General features: G+C 34.6%; 2 protein-coding genes across 2 annotated transcripts; one reads left to right on the forward strand and one right to left on the reverse strand.

Moving 5' to 3' along the window:
- The first annotated feature begins 554 nt into the window (after positions 1-554).
- Positions 555-3,891, forward strand: LOC145944823 (odorant receptor 22a-like). The gene is made up of 9 exons (XM_083053387.1): positions 555-698; positions 830-949; positions 1,084-1,201; positions 1,275-1,521; positions 1,594-1,713; positions 2,752-2,842; positions 3,143-3,279; positions 3,451-3,583; positions 3,803-3,891. Exons 1-9 carry the CDS (start codon positions 555-557, stop codon positions 3,851-3,853), a joined length of 1,161 nt encoding a protein of 386 aa, XP_082909513.1. The 3' UTR covers positions 3,854-3,891.
- A 1,519-nt stretch (positions 3,892-5,410) lies between these two features.
- On the reverse strand, positions 5,411-9,025 carry LOC145944826 (uncharacterized). The gene is made up of 3 exons (XM_083053390.1): positions 8,014-9,025; positions 7,721-7,925; positions 5,411-7,090 (listed from the first exon to the last, which is right to left on the reverse strand). The coding sequence occupies exons 1-3, from the start codon at positions 8,313-8,315 to the stop codon at positions 6,812-6,814; spliced, it is 786 nt and encodes a 261-aa protein (XP_082909516.1). The 5' UTR covers positions 8,316-9,025; the 3' UTR covers positions 5,411-6,811.
- Between the last annotated feature and the right edge of the window lie 3,029 nt (positions 9,026-12,054).

Consider the following 12,054-nt stretch of genomic DNA (forward strand, 5'->3'; position numbering starts at 1 on the left):
TGCTCTAATAAATAATCATACATACTAAATTGTAATTTCCCATATTCGTGACGCATGTTCCACATGCGTGCTCGGCGCTCTTCATCAGGCGTCTATTTTCTGTAAATTTTTCTTACGAAAAGAAAACTGCAAGGTCCTTTGATTGAAAAACACGCATCGTCGAGACATGATAATAGAATAGCATTAAGTCTTCTCGGGTCTATATTTCTGTATTATACGCTATTCGATTCATCAATGCTTAATAAAGGAAGATTTACATACGAATCAAGATAATATCAGATGAAAAAATATCTCGAAAATTGATACTTTTAATCGAAATGATAGGTAGAGACAAAATGGTAGGAATATTTAATGATTTTACTTTACGTGAGCGAACATCAAATTAGCTATACTTTCCGCAATCATTCGCCATTGGCAAAATTGTTTCAAAAGTCGAGCTACATAAAGAATTATTAATATTGTAAGATACGACTAGTATCTTACTAGTGGACGTGGTAGGGATCAAAGGGCCGGCGCGATGCTTTCTTTCTCAGTGCTCTATTAACTTCAGGAAAATGGACTTCTTCGATGGTCGCAACTACAGAGTCAATAAAATTTTACTATCGCTCATTGGACAGTGGCCTTACCAATCGTCCAAGACGAACTATATTATAACCATCGTCATAGCGACTGTAGTTTGTCCGCAATTTCTTACGAAGGTATAGCGGCGATTAATGTTATATCGTTTTTATTTCGGAGAAACGAATCCGTAAACTATCACGCTCATCCTCGCTGGGCTGGATTTAATTATTTTTCTTCCGCATATATCATAATAATTATCTCGTTTAAGTTATTCGCTATGTTGCCCGACATTCACGACTTGGATGTCATGATCGAGTGCCTTATTCCGATAATGATTGACATATCAAGCACATCGAAGATAATTAATTGCCTGCTGTACAGAAATGAGGTAGGTGCGATTATCTTGTTGATCACGTCTAGGATATAATCGCCTTTATTTGTCTCGACGTAATATCTTCGAAACGTACCGTTAACTCAAATCCTTTACCCAAATATAATTTACACAAGTGAATTTTTATACAGATGAAGGCATTACTCGATCGAATACGAGATGATTTTCGCTCGTTAAGAAATTCCAGTGATATAGAGATTCTTCGAACGTATGCGGACAATGGCAGAAAATTCGCGGCCATTTATATCTGTCAGTAATAATATTAAATTTTTGGTATTTATTCTAAAAATTGCCTATCTCTGATTGACCTGATCTCTTTTAGACACGTTGTATACACTACTGACAATATTCATGTCGATGCCTCTGTCACCATTGATACTTGATGGTGCCAATGCAACTCGGCCAATGTTGCACAAAGTCGAATATTACGTCGACATGGACAAATATTACTTTCCGATTTTAATTCACGGATATCTCACAGCCTTAATTTGCCTCAGTTCCATCGTCGCGGTTGACGCGATATTCATAATATTTGTGCAACACGTTTGCGGGTTATTTATCATAACCGGGTGAGTAGCAACGTCTCCCTTGGGGGGAGATTTAGCGAAAGAATTTGTCTCTGAGATTAATTATTTCTATAGCTCGCGAATAGAACGAGCGTTGCAGGAGGATTATTTGACGGACGCCAATCTTCCGATTACGGAGGATAAGGCGTATCGAAATATGATACAGTGTATTCACAATCACAGAGCGGCTATAAGGTTTGTGTCATTTGCACATGCGTTTAATCACTATTTCGATCGCCGGGATATTTAAAACGAACAACTCGAACAACGGATCCTAGATTTTTTAGTGAAAATTTATACATCACAATTTATAGTATCACAGAATAAAATTTTATAATATGTGTGTGTGGATTTTAATTTTATATCTATATATTAGATTCGTAAATATTTTTTTTTTAAGTACAATTTATATATAATAACTAAATGTGATTCTTAAATTCGGCCTAAGAGCCAAGCACGAAAATTAATTCTAATTTTTCGGAACGGTATCTCTTGAATTAATTTTCGTGCTTGGCTCTTAGGCCGAATTTAAGAATCACATTTAGTTATTAAATACTGAGAGCCGATAAAAATATTTCTTAATTTAGATTTGCGTCTCGGCCGAATTCATGGCGCTATTTACTAACATCCACTATAAGGCAAATGAAAAATATAGGATCGAAAGGGTCTGAATAGCTTAGTGGTAAGAGCAGTCGCCCGGCAAGCGAAAGACGCGGGTTCAATTCTCGCTTCAGCGACTTTTCGGACCTATATTTTTCTCGCCTATTTTCCCGTTGTAAAAATTCGAGGATTATTAATTTGATGGAACTTAGTAATCTCAAACCAAGAGATACCGTTCCGAAAAATTAGAATTAATTTTCATGCTTGGCTCTTAGGCCGAATTTAAGAATCACATTTAGTTATTAAATACTGAGAGCCGATAAAAATATTTCTTAATTTATATATAATAATTAAAAGAAACAGAAAAAATATATTTTTTAAATAAAAATAATAATATTTCTGTAATATGCACACATAAAATATTTTTTTTTATTACTACATGAGCTCTAATAAAACAGTTTTAAAATATAAATCATTAGTGACCCGGTGTCCGCCGACGAGGAGTTACGCGCTTTGTTCGTTTTTAAATATAAAATAAATTCAATTGTGCGTCTCGCGCGAATATTTTTGATCGATCGATTTTTTTAATGTTGAAAGCGCGATATGTCACATTTTTCTTATATTTGAATCAAGGTTCGCCGATCTCATAGAAACTGCATATTCCAAGCACTTTTTGTTCCACGCTGGACTCAATATGTTGATTATAAGCGTTACGGGTGTTGGGGTATGTGTGCATCTCGTATTTATTATTACAGTAATATAATCAATAACGGGAATATCGTCAATTAATTTGACAATAGACCGTCAAATGAACGGAAAGATAATTTCATGAATTTAGGATTGATTTATATAATATATTGAAAAGGAAAGGCAAATATAAACATTCTCTTTTTATCACATATATAATTAGGTATATAAATATCATTATTCGATTTATCACATATTTAATTATTATCTAGATGTTTATAATATCTCTGCGACATTTATTTGATCAATTTCTGATGCAATTAACGTAATTGTTTAGGCTATGACAAAATCGAACGAGCTGTCTGAATTTCTTAAATTAATAGCAGTATCGTGGGCGGCACTATTTAATCTATGCTTTGAATGTTTGAATGCCCAGAGAGTAATAGATTATAGCGAAAATCTTCATACTAATCTGTACGTATATATTGTTTGCATGAAAAAAAGAGCAAGATAATTAATATTAAATTATACAGACGGGAAATAATGTTTATAATAGGAAGTGCGTAAGGATAACAATTGAGATTTCGGAATTTATACAACTCAATAAAGCTGTTAGAATGTTTTTTTCTTTTTCTATAATTGCAGAATAAATTTAAAATGGTATAATGCGTCGCCCAGAATGAAAAAACTCGTTCTTTTCATGATGATGAAAACGCAATCGCCCTGTGTATTAACGGCCGGCGGTATGTTTGTGTTATGCATGGAAACATTCGCTACGGTAAGATGTTCTGTTCCGAACTTGTAATTACGCATGGCACAATAATAATATTTATTCGGGGGGGGGGGAAGAATTATTAATTAAAAAATTAATTATATATCCGCCACGCGATATAATTGAAACACATATTTCTCGATGAGTTTTCAACTATATATAATCGGTAATCAATTTTATATTTTAATTTTATACTTATGTATGTCGATCGTTCTTTTCTTCAAGATTGTGAAAACTGCTGGATCATATTTCACTTTCCTACGCTCGGCGCAATGATGGATTCTCCTTTTTTGAAAATTGACATGATATTAATGGGATCAAGAAATAGTAATCATCGATAGTTGGCTAAAAATTGTCACCTGAAATGAAAAGCGATGGTGATAAATTATTCTTTGTCAAAGTTGTACATTTGTATCTTTAATATCCAGATTATTAAATAGATGCGAATTATACAGGGTGAGTCTTTTTAATCTTAACAAGAAAATATCTCGAAAAAATGCTTTAATGTAATTTGCAACATATTTTTTTAAAAAATAATTATGCGTTTTCTTTACACCAATTGATTGATCTCATTTTTCTATGCATAAAAGTATTAAGCTATAATTACCGAAAACTGAATATTTTATAAGATATTTTGCATTTTATGTCAAAATATTGTATCTTTCAAGCCTCATAACTCGAAAAATACTTAATTGAATACCTCGAGAACAATGTGCCTGAGTATAATATCAGCGACAGCTGTCAGTTGTCATATGTGCAACGCTATATTAATTTGCGTTCGTCTGTTCGGTCGTTTCGGAAATGACGAAAGTACACATACACATAGACACAATTGAGGAATAAATAAGCAGACGCGAGTAATTAAAGCGAAATTATATACGGAATAATGTCTACGCAATGGCAAGGAATTCTCACGGTATCGAAAAGACACAATAAATACAATAATACATACATATGTCGTATCCGCGACTTATAAATACAACCCGACTTATAATTACAACTCGAAAGAGAAAATGACCATAGTCGAAGACGGTATTGTGATGACAAAACTAAAATTAATGAAAGCGCCATCCGAGGCAAGTGCGCGGCAATCGTTCGTATCCGGAAGGGAGTTCCTCGAGAGAGAGGGGACTTTCAAGGGGAAAGGTGAGCAACAAGTGCGTGTGCCGGTCACGCGCCCGCGTGCAGCACCGGAAAATCGAACGTTTATGCACGAGATGACCGGAAGAGTATATGCGGTATGACATCGTGCGTCGCGCTATATAGCGATTCGTTCCACTTAATCATATCCAATCGACGCGCGGCTTAAAATAATCGATGAAACAACGTGAGAGAGAAATCGCCTACTTTAATTGAATTTTTCTTTTAATTTTAAACATATTACGAGATATCAATCACGTTAAAAATTCGGCAAGTATTGCAAACATTTCTTTATCTTTTATTCTATTTTTTCACTTTTGATACTTTATTATACAATCGATTTATCGATGTTTAATTGTCGTAATTAGTGACGAAACATAATTCTATTATGACAAAACAAAATTGTATTATTCTATGATAGAATTTATTATATATCATTGCAAAAAATTACTACCTATTATTGCAGAACAAAAGAAAATGTTTTGCACAAATAATGAAAGTATATTTAAATCTTTTGCAGTTAATTTCCATGTATAACACATGGTGGTGACTGCTTATAAATCTTTTATCTGATTATACTATTTTTGCAGAAATTGTCATTATTAATTATATTTTTATCCGATTATTACTTGCACAATTTTTTATTTACAAGAGTATACAAAATTATTCTATCATTTTTATTTGGTACAATTAATCTCTTACATCTATCTGTATTCTAAAATAAATCGATTGTCTTACGATATATACATATAATGACATATCTGCTTATTTAACACATTTATAACGCTTCTTATTTATTTATAAAAATCTTTGGTCGACTATACAATAATTCTTTGAATGCAATTTCTTCGGCATTTTATACTTTACAATATTCTTGCTCTTTTAAATATTTGGCGTTTATCTAGAAATTATTAAAATTAATTGTAATAATCTCTTGACTAGATACAATAGTAATTATAAATTACAACAGACGATTTACACGTTTTATGACTCGCCAAAGAGAATAGCAATAATTATATAATATAGCAATAAATATAAAACTTTTCTTAATTTAAAGAAATATTACCATTAGTAACTAATAGCATACAATCATACAAAATGAAAGAGAGAGAGAGAGAGAAATTACAGGTTTTTTGTCCAATATCTTCGGAAATAATTAAAAAATTACATTCTTTTAACTTTAGTGAAACTGTAGAATTAATAAATAATATACATATATATATATATATATATATATATATCTTACAATTAAATCAAATACATCTTTAAAATTGTCACGCTTACTCTTTGGATCTTTAGCTGTTTCTTCTTCGTAAACTACAATAAATATTATAAAATACACAGATGCACATATATTTATATATAAAAAAGAACTAGTTAATGTTACCTTTCGATGCTTAGTTTAATAAAAATGTATTATAAATATTTCAAATTATAAGAGATTATAAAAAATAGGTATTTTTTGCAAATTTGCAGCATATTATATATATATATATTAAAAACATAATTAAATAACTCGTCACCTATCGCATGATAATGGTAGAAATAGTCATTAGTAAAATAGCTCTTGCAAGTTTGTGATGATAGTGGTGTTAACTATGCAATTCAGTCTTATTACAATAGATGCCATAAATGGCTTGTCACATTTTTGGATATTTATTGAAATATAATCTGTGCGTTTTGTTTTACATTCTAGGACCATATAATAAATTAACTTTGGTTAGCAACTACTTATCGCTTCCTACGTTAATAACTATTCATAACACACAAGCTGTTCTCAAAATATATTAAATTTCAATATAACTGACTTTTCAACTTTAAAATAGTTATAATTCCGCAACAAAGTCTCATTCACTTGTTTGAAAGTTTACGAGAAAATTATTTTTATTAATGTTAAAAAAATGATTTAAAAAAATTATATTTACATTTTCTCTCGCAAAAAAGGAACAATTGATTAGATTATTGTATATATACCGAAGGCTTCCTCAAAGATCAGATTCAAGCGATCAAATATTAATCTTCGATGACATTAAATTGAAATATACAGAGAATAAAACATATACAAGGTACTTGCGTTTTTTCGACCGGATCGGTCTATCTCTTGCTATCGTGCCTCTGCAGAAGATCGCACAGGGCGGCTATGTAACTTTGTGCCATCTGTAGTGTTTCGAACTTGCTGAGCTTGTGGTCGGTGCCGAGACTCGGCACGACCTCGCGCAACTTGTCGAAGGCGTCGTTTAATCCGTTCATGCGTCGCCTTTCACGCGCGTTCGCGGCGAGACGACGACGCTTTAGCACCGTCGGTGACGGCGGGACGTCGCGCGATCTTCGCCGACCCTTTCGCGGGCTCACCGGCGGTGTCGTCGGCATTTTCTGAAAAAAGTTTGCGGCTCAGCATACATCTTTAATTATCGCTCAATCGTTAAAAATATATATCGTCTTGTAAGGTACTTAATTATCGTTTTTTCTCTGTTCAAAGCAACAAAGTTAATTATTCTACTGAATGTTAATTCAAATTAATTTCTTACAAGGTATGACTGATAATTATAATCATAATTAATTTTTTTTTTTTTCCATTTACGTCTCGGATAGTGGATAACATAATAGTCGCATTGGCGAACATTGGGTCAATTTTGACTTGTAGTAAAACTTATTTTATATATTTTAGAATAGAACTTGTATAATAAATTTTAATTGTGTATCTTTTTGTATATTCTAAAATCTATATTTTCTCTAACAAGAAATAAAGAATACTTATGTGATAATTAAAAAAAGAAAGGAAAATATTTTCAAATAAAAATTATTGACATTTTCTATATAATGCATGTATATGAAATATTTATTTCAATTATTGCATTTGTGAAATAATTAAGATATGAGTAATGAGTGATTCATCGTTTATTACCAAAGGATTAATTATTAGTTCCATTCAGAGCAACGCAATATCAAATTTTAATTCGAATTAATTTTTACAAAGTGGTGTGACTGATCGTAGAGAGTTACCTGTGTCGGGATGATAGATTCCCAACAATTGGCGCGAGGTTCGACAATCGCGATGATCGATTTGCTATTTTCCAAGGCCTGGTATCTCGGTTCCTGCGGAGGAGTCTCGTAGCAATAGGTCGGCGTATGATAGTCCATCGAACTTTCCTCGTATAACATCAATCGCGGCGATCTTGCCTGATCCATCGAGTGCGGCGGCTCGTATCTAATAAATTCGCGAGAGAATGACGAACCTCTGAATTAAATCTCCTCTCTCGACAAAACTCCCCGATAAAATCTGTAACAATTTTTACCTTTGCGGCGTGACAGGCGTCAGGATGCCATATGATCCGCGCTCGTATCCTTCCGGGGTCTTCGTGTATTCCGACACTACGTCCTTGGCGTAATCCAGCGTCTCGACCTCCCTTCGCGGCGTGAGCTCATTCTCGTGCGTGCAATTGTCTCTATACGCGATTCTGGTGGAATCGTAATTCGGGGAGTTGTACGGTGACGGATATAGGGGATCGTAGCTCCTCGCTGAATTCGCGTATGCGGGTGTCAGCATCTCGGACTGCGTGTTCTGGTAGTTGCAGTGATGGTTCGACAGCAGAGCCATGATTTTAGATTGTTACTTTATATCGATTCAGCGAGAATGCTTCGTCAGAGTTGTCTCATTAAATAGATTTTTTATAGTAGTCAAAATAATTTTTTTTTTTCGCAAATGCAAAGTTTCTACCTTTTACATAAGCGAATTTTCATGACATTTCTGTAGTCCTATTCAAATTTTCTTGATGTCACGCTGAAGAAAGAGTTAAAGCACGACTCATCACTGTTGATTCACATTCCATTGAATTTGTTGCAATCAAATAACGGCATTTATTATAAACGTATATTTCTGGTACTAATGTTAATGTACACTGCAGTCAATGATTTCAAATTTATTTGAATCTTTATTGTTGACTGATCTTTCGATGATTTTTATTGTGAAATTTTGATCGTATATTCGTCTGTTGAATTAACTTAAAATCAGATCTAACGAGAGATATCCGGTATATAAATGTCAGGAGGGAAATTTTTGGAAAAATATCGATTCTACTATCCGGCACATCACCTATCCGAAATCGATCCGATCGATTTCTCTCATCTTCACCGACAGTTTCTCTTTCCCCGTTCACTTTGAGTTTCTTATTCCGCGGTCTCGTGCAAAAAGGAGCGTCGAGACTGAACTGTCAGAGACGCTCGCGTTAGATCGGTAGAAGGACACCAGGGTGGACACCGGTAGATCCGATCCTCGCGGTGTAAAGGCTCGAGTTTGAGTGCGCTCGGCGCGTGCCGAAGCGTCCGTCAGCAGATCAACATATGGTACCCACCTTGTTTTCTACCTATCCGTATAGGCGATGCGTACACCTGGCAGCGGCTCATTCGGTTTCCTTCTGTACCTACCCCTCTTCTCTTCAGGTTGTTCGATGCCCGCTCCTCGGGCACGCCCGCGCTACGAGACACCGCGGTTCGCCAAGAAGCGGTCGGTGGCCTGAAAAAGAAGAGAAAGAAAGAGAAACGCTTGCGCTGATCTTAAAGTGGATTTTGTTCTATTTGTTATCGGTGAATATGTAGTAAAGGCAAAAGAAGCCAAAACTGATAAAACTAGTAATTTGATTTTCTTTATATACACTGTTGATTAGAAATTGATTGAGGAGCGATATAAATTGTTCGAATTTTTCATTCATGCCAATTTGTCATGAGCTTGTTAAAAGCTTACGCGGATGATGAGTCCATTACAATATCGCGGCGATATTCCCTCCGAGTTTTCTGCCGCTGATATCGGACGATAGAAGAAAGCGACGATATGCGAGGAAATTAATTTTCAATTTCCGATTTCCCGCCTTTTTTTTTCTTCCTCTCCGCTGTCAGCGTTCGGTTCGTCACGACGACCGATGGACGGAACGACAGATGCTTTCACAATAGAAACCACGCCACGTGTAATAACTATATGTGTCGTATTATATTCGCGCTACATTTGTGTGTAAGCAGTATGAAAAGAACATCTTCGTTGTTCTTTTCATACTGCGGCGGGAAGAGGAAGCCGGACATCACAATCCTCGCAAAAATGTGGTTTTCCGTCCTCCATAATCTGAAAATATATAAAATAAAAAAGCGTATAATTGCAAATTTCAAATTCAATTGCTGGTCCGAAATTAAGATTTTTCTTTCTCAAATGATCGCATAGATCGATAAATCGATATTACATAAAAGTTTATTCGGGCATTAGAATTTTTTATTGGCATAAAAATATACCTATATTGAAGTGACCAAAAAAAAACACAATGATTCTTTCGTATAATTTTTATTTGAATTTATTATTTTCAAGGATTATAAATAGAATTAAAATTCTATTAAATAGAGATTAGATGCCGCGGTTCTTTATATCTTATTATCATGTTATCATTATAGTCAGATAAAATCGAACTTTTCAAAGCTACCGATGTTTTGTTAGGCTTTTATCACAGGATTAAAATTCGCGTAATTCTTAGCTCTATATAATTTTCGATAATATATCATTGAACAATTCAACATATTTTTTTATAATATTGCAATTTTTTTTCATAATTATTTATTTTGACGCGGATTATTGTCAATTATTCTTATCCTAATATATATAGCGCCACACGAAGTGATGAGTTTATAGAACGTCAAAAATATTTGAACATTTCGCACGATATCGATCAGTATCGATTCGTGATCGAGTGAATACCCTGTAGGATATAAGGAATTGTAAAAGCGGATGACGCGAACGTCGGCAGAAAGAAAAAAGGGGGGGAAAAGGCAATAGAATACAACGGTCGCGTGCTGCTACCATCACGGGCCATTCGCCTTGAGACAATTAGCGATATCCATCTCCCACGGGGATCTACCCCTTGGAACGGAACGGAACGGAACGGGCCCAGACTCGGCGCGCGTGGCATCCGAGCGCATAACGAGAAGAGCCGCAAGGTGTCGGCCAGCCGACGAGGTCGAGAGATCTCGGGATAAAGATGCGCACGGCGCCGGAAGGAAGCCCTCGCGCGAGAGATTGCATTCGAACCAAAACCACCGATGTTCGAAGCTCTCTACCATAAGAGTGAAACGCCTTAATATTAGCGCTACCAAAGCCCAAATCGTGACAATATGATTTAAAGCTTCTAGCTTTTATTCTTAAACCAGAAAAAAATAATTATATATGTAACGACGTCAAACATTTTTATAATTATCAAAGTGTGATTTATTATTTATATGAGATAATTAATAGCAGACATGATAGACAAATAGGAAATGCATTAGTAAGAGGTTTACAACGACAAAATATGGAAAATTATACTTTTTCTTGCTGAAAGAATGACGCGTGCAGCTGTCTTTCAATTTCTTCGTTGCAAATGAAATAAAAGCGGAATGACGACGGATGAAAATTAATCATATCTCTCTTTCTTTCTCACGTGCGTACACGCGCGTTTGCGATGTCGTTGATAGAGGATTTTTAATAATCCTATACGATTTGCGCTACAGTTTGGGGAAAGGTGTAAGGTGTTGGTGAGGCGGGAGATTTCGTGATAAAGAAATCGGAGGGGAAGGGAACTCGAATGCACTCGAGAGGAAAGACACCTTGCAATCGGACGAGCAAAGTAGTTTAATCAATACTACTGAATGGACATTTAAACATGTCCGACAAACATGCTCGATGTTTTTTTTTTTTTTTTTTTTTTCGAAATATTAAATCATATAACTATACATATATATATTGAAAAAAAGATCCTAAACATATTTTTCTGATAAGTTTGACCGGATAAATTTAATCGCAGCCATGATTGAAAGTACCCTCGTCATACAGTTATTAACTTTTCGTCAGCTTTCTATTTAATTCCGCATCCAATTAGAAATGTTATCTGTAGGGTGGAGCGCGTGACGAGCGCGTGATAGATCGACTGTTGCTGTTTTCAGTTTCGACACTTTGGAGAACGAATCGTTCTCGAGAGCCATATGGCACCATAAACGCGTGGCAAAATCCCGAACGGGTCCTGTTAAATTTTTTCTTAAAATGTTCAAAATTGCGTTGCACACTCTTTGCGGTATATTTCACGGAGTAATTCATCTACTTAAAACATGTGTAAGAAATATCATTTTTAAAAGTTTTTCAAAAAGAGTATATAATGATACATGCACGTGTATGTGTATGTTGGATATAGCGAACACTACAGAATGTATATAACAATGTAATGTACTGACATAATAGTGTGACAATATCTTTTATTTAATTCGATATTTGATAATTATAATGTCTTTAAAATTATATACATATATATTAGGGTGGTCGTTAAATGGAA

The sequence above is a fragment of the Prenolepis imparis genome, unplaced genomic scaffold (genome assembly GCF_030444845.1).
Source record: "Prenolepis imparis isolate NDT839.2.m4 unplaced genomic scaffold, iyPreImpa1.0 SCAF_13, whole genome shotgun sequence".
In the NCBI taxonomy this organism is placed as follows: domain Eukaryota; kingdom Metazoa; phylum Arthropoda; class Insecta; order Hymenoptera; family Formicidae; genus Prenolepis; species Prenolepis imparis.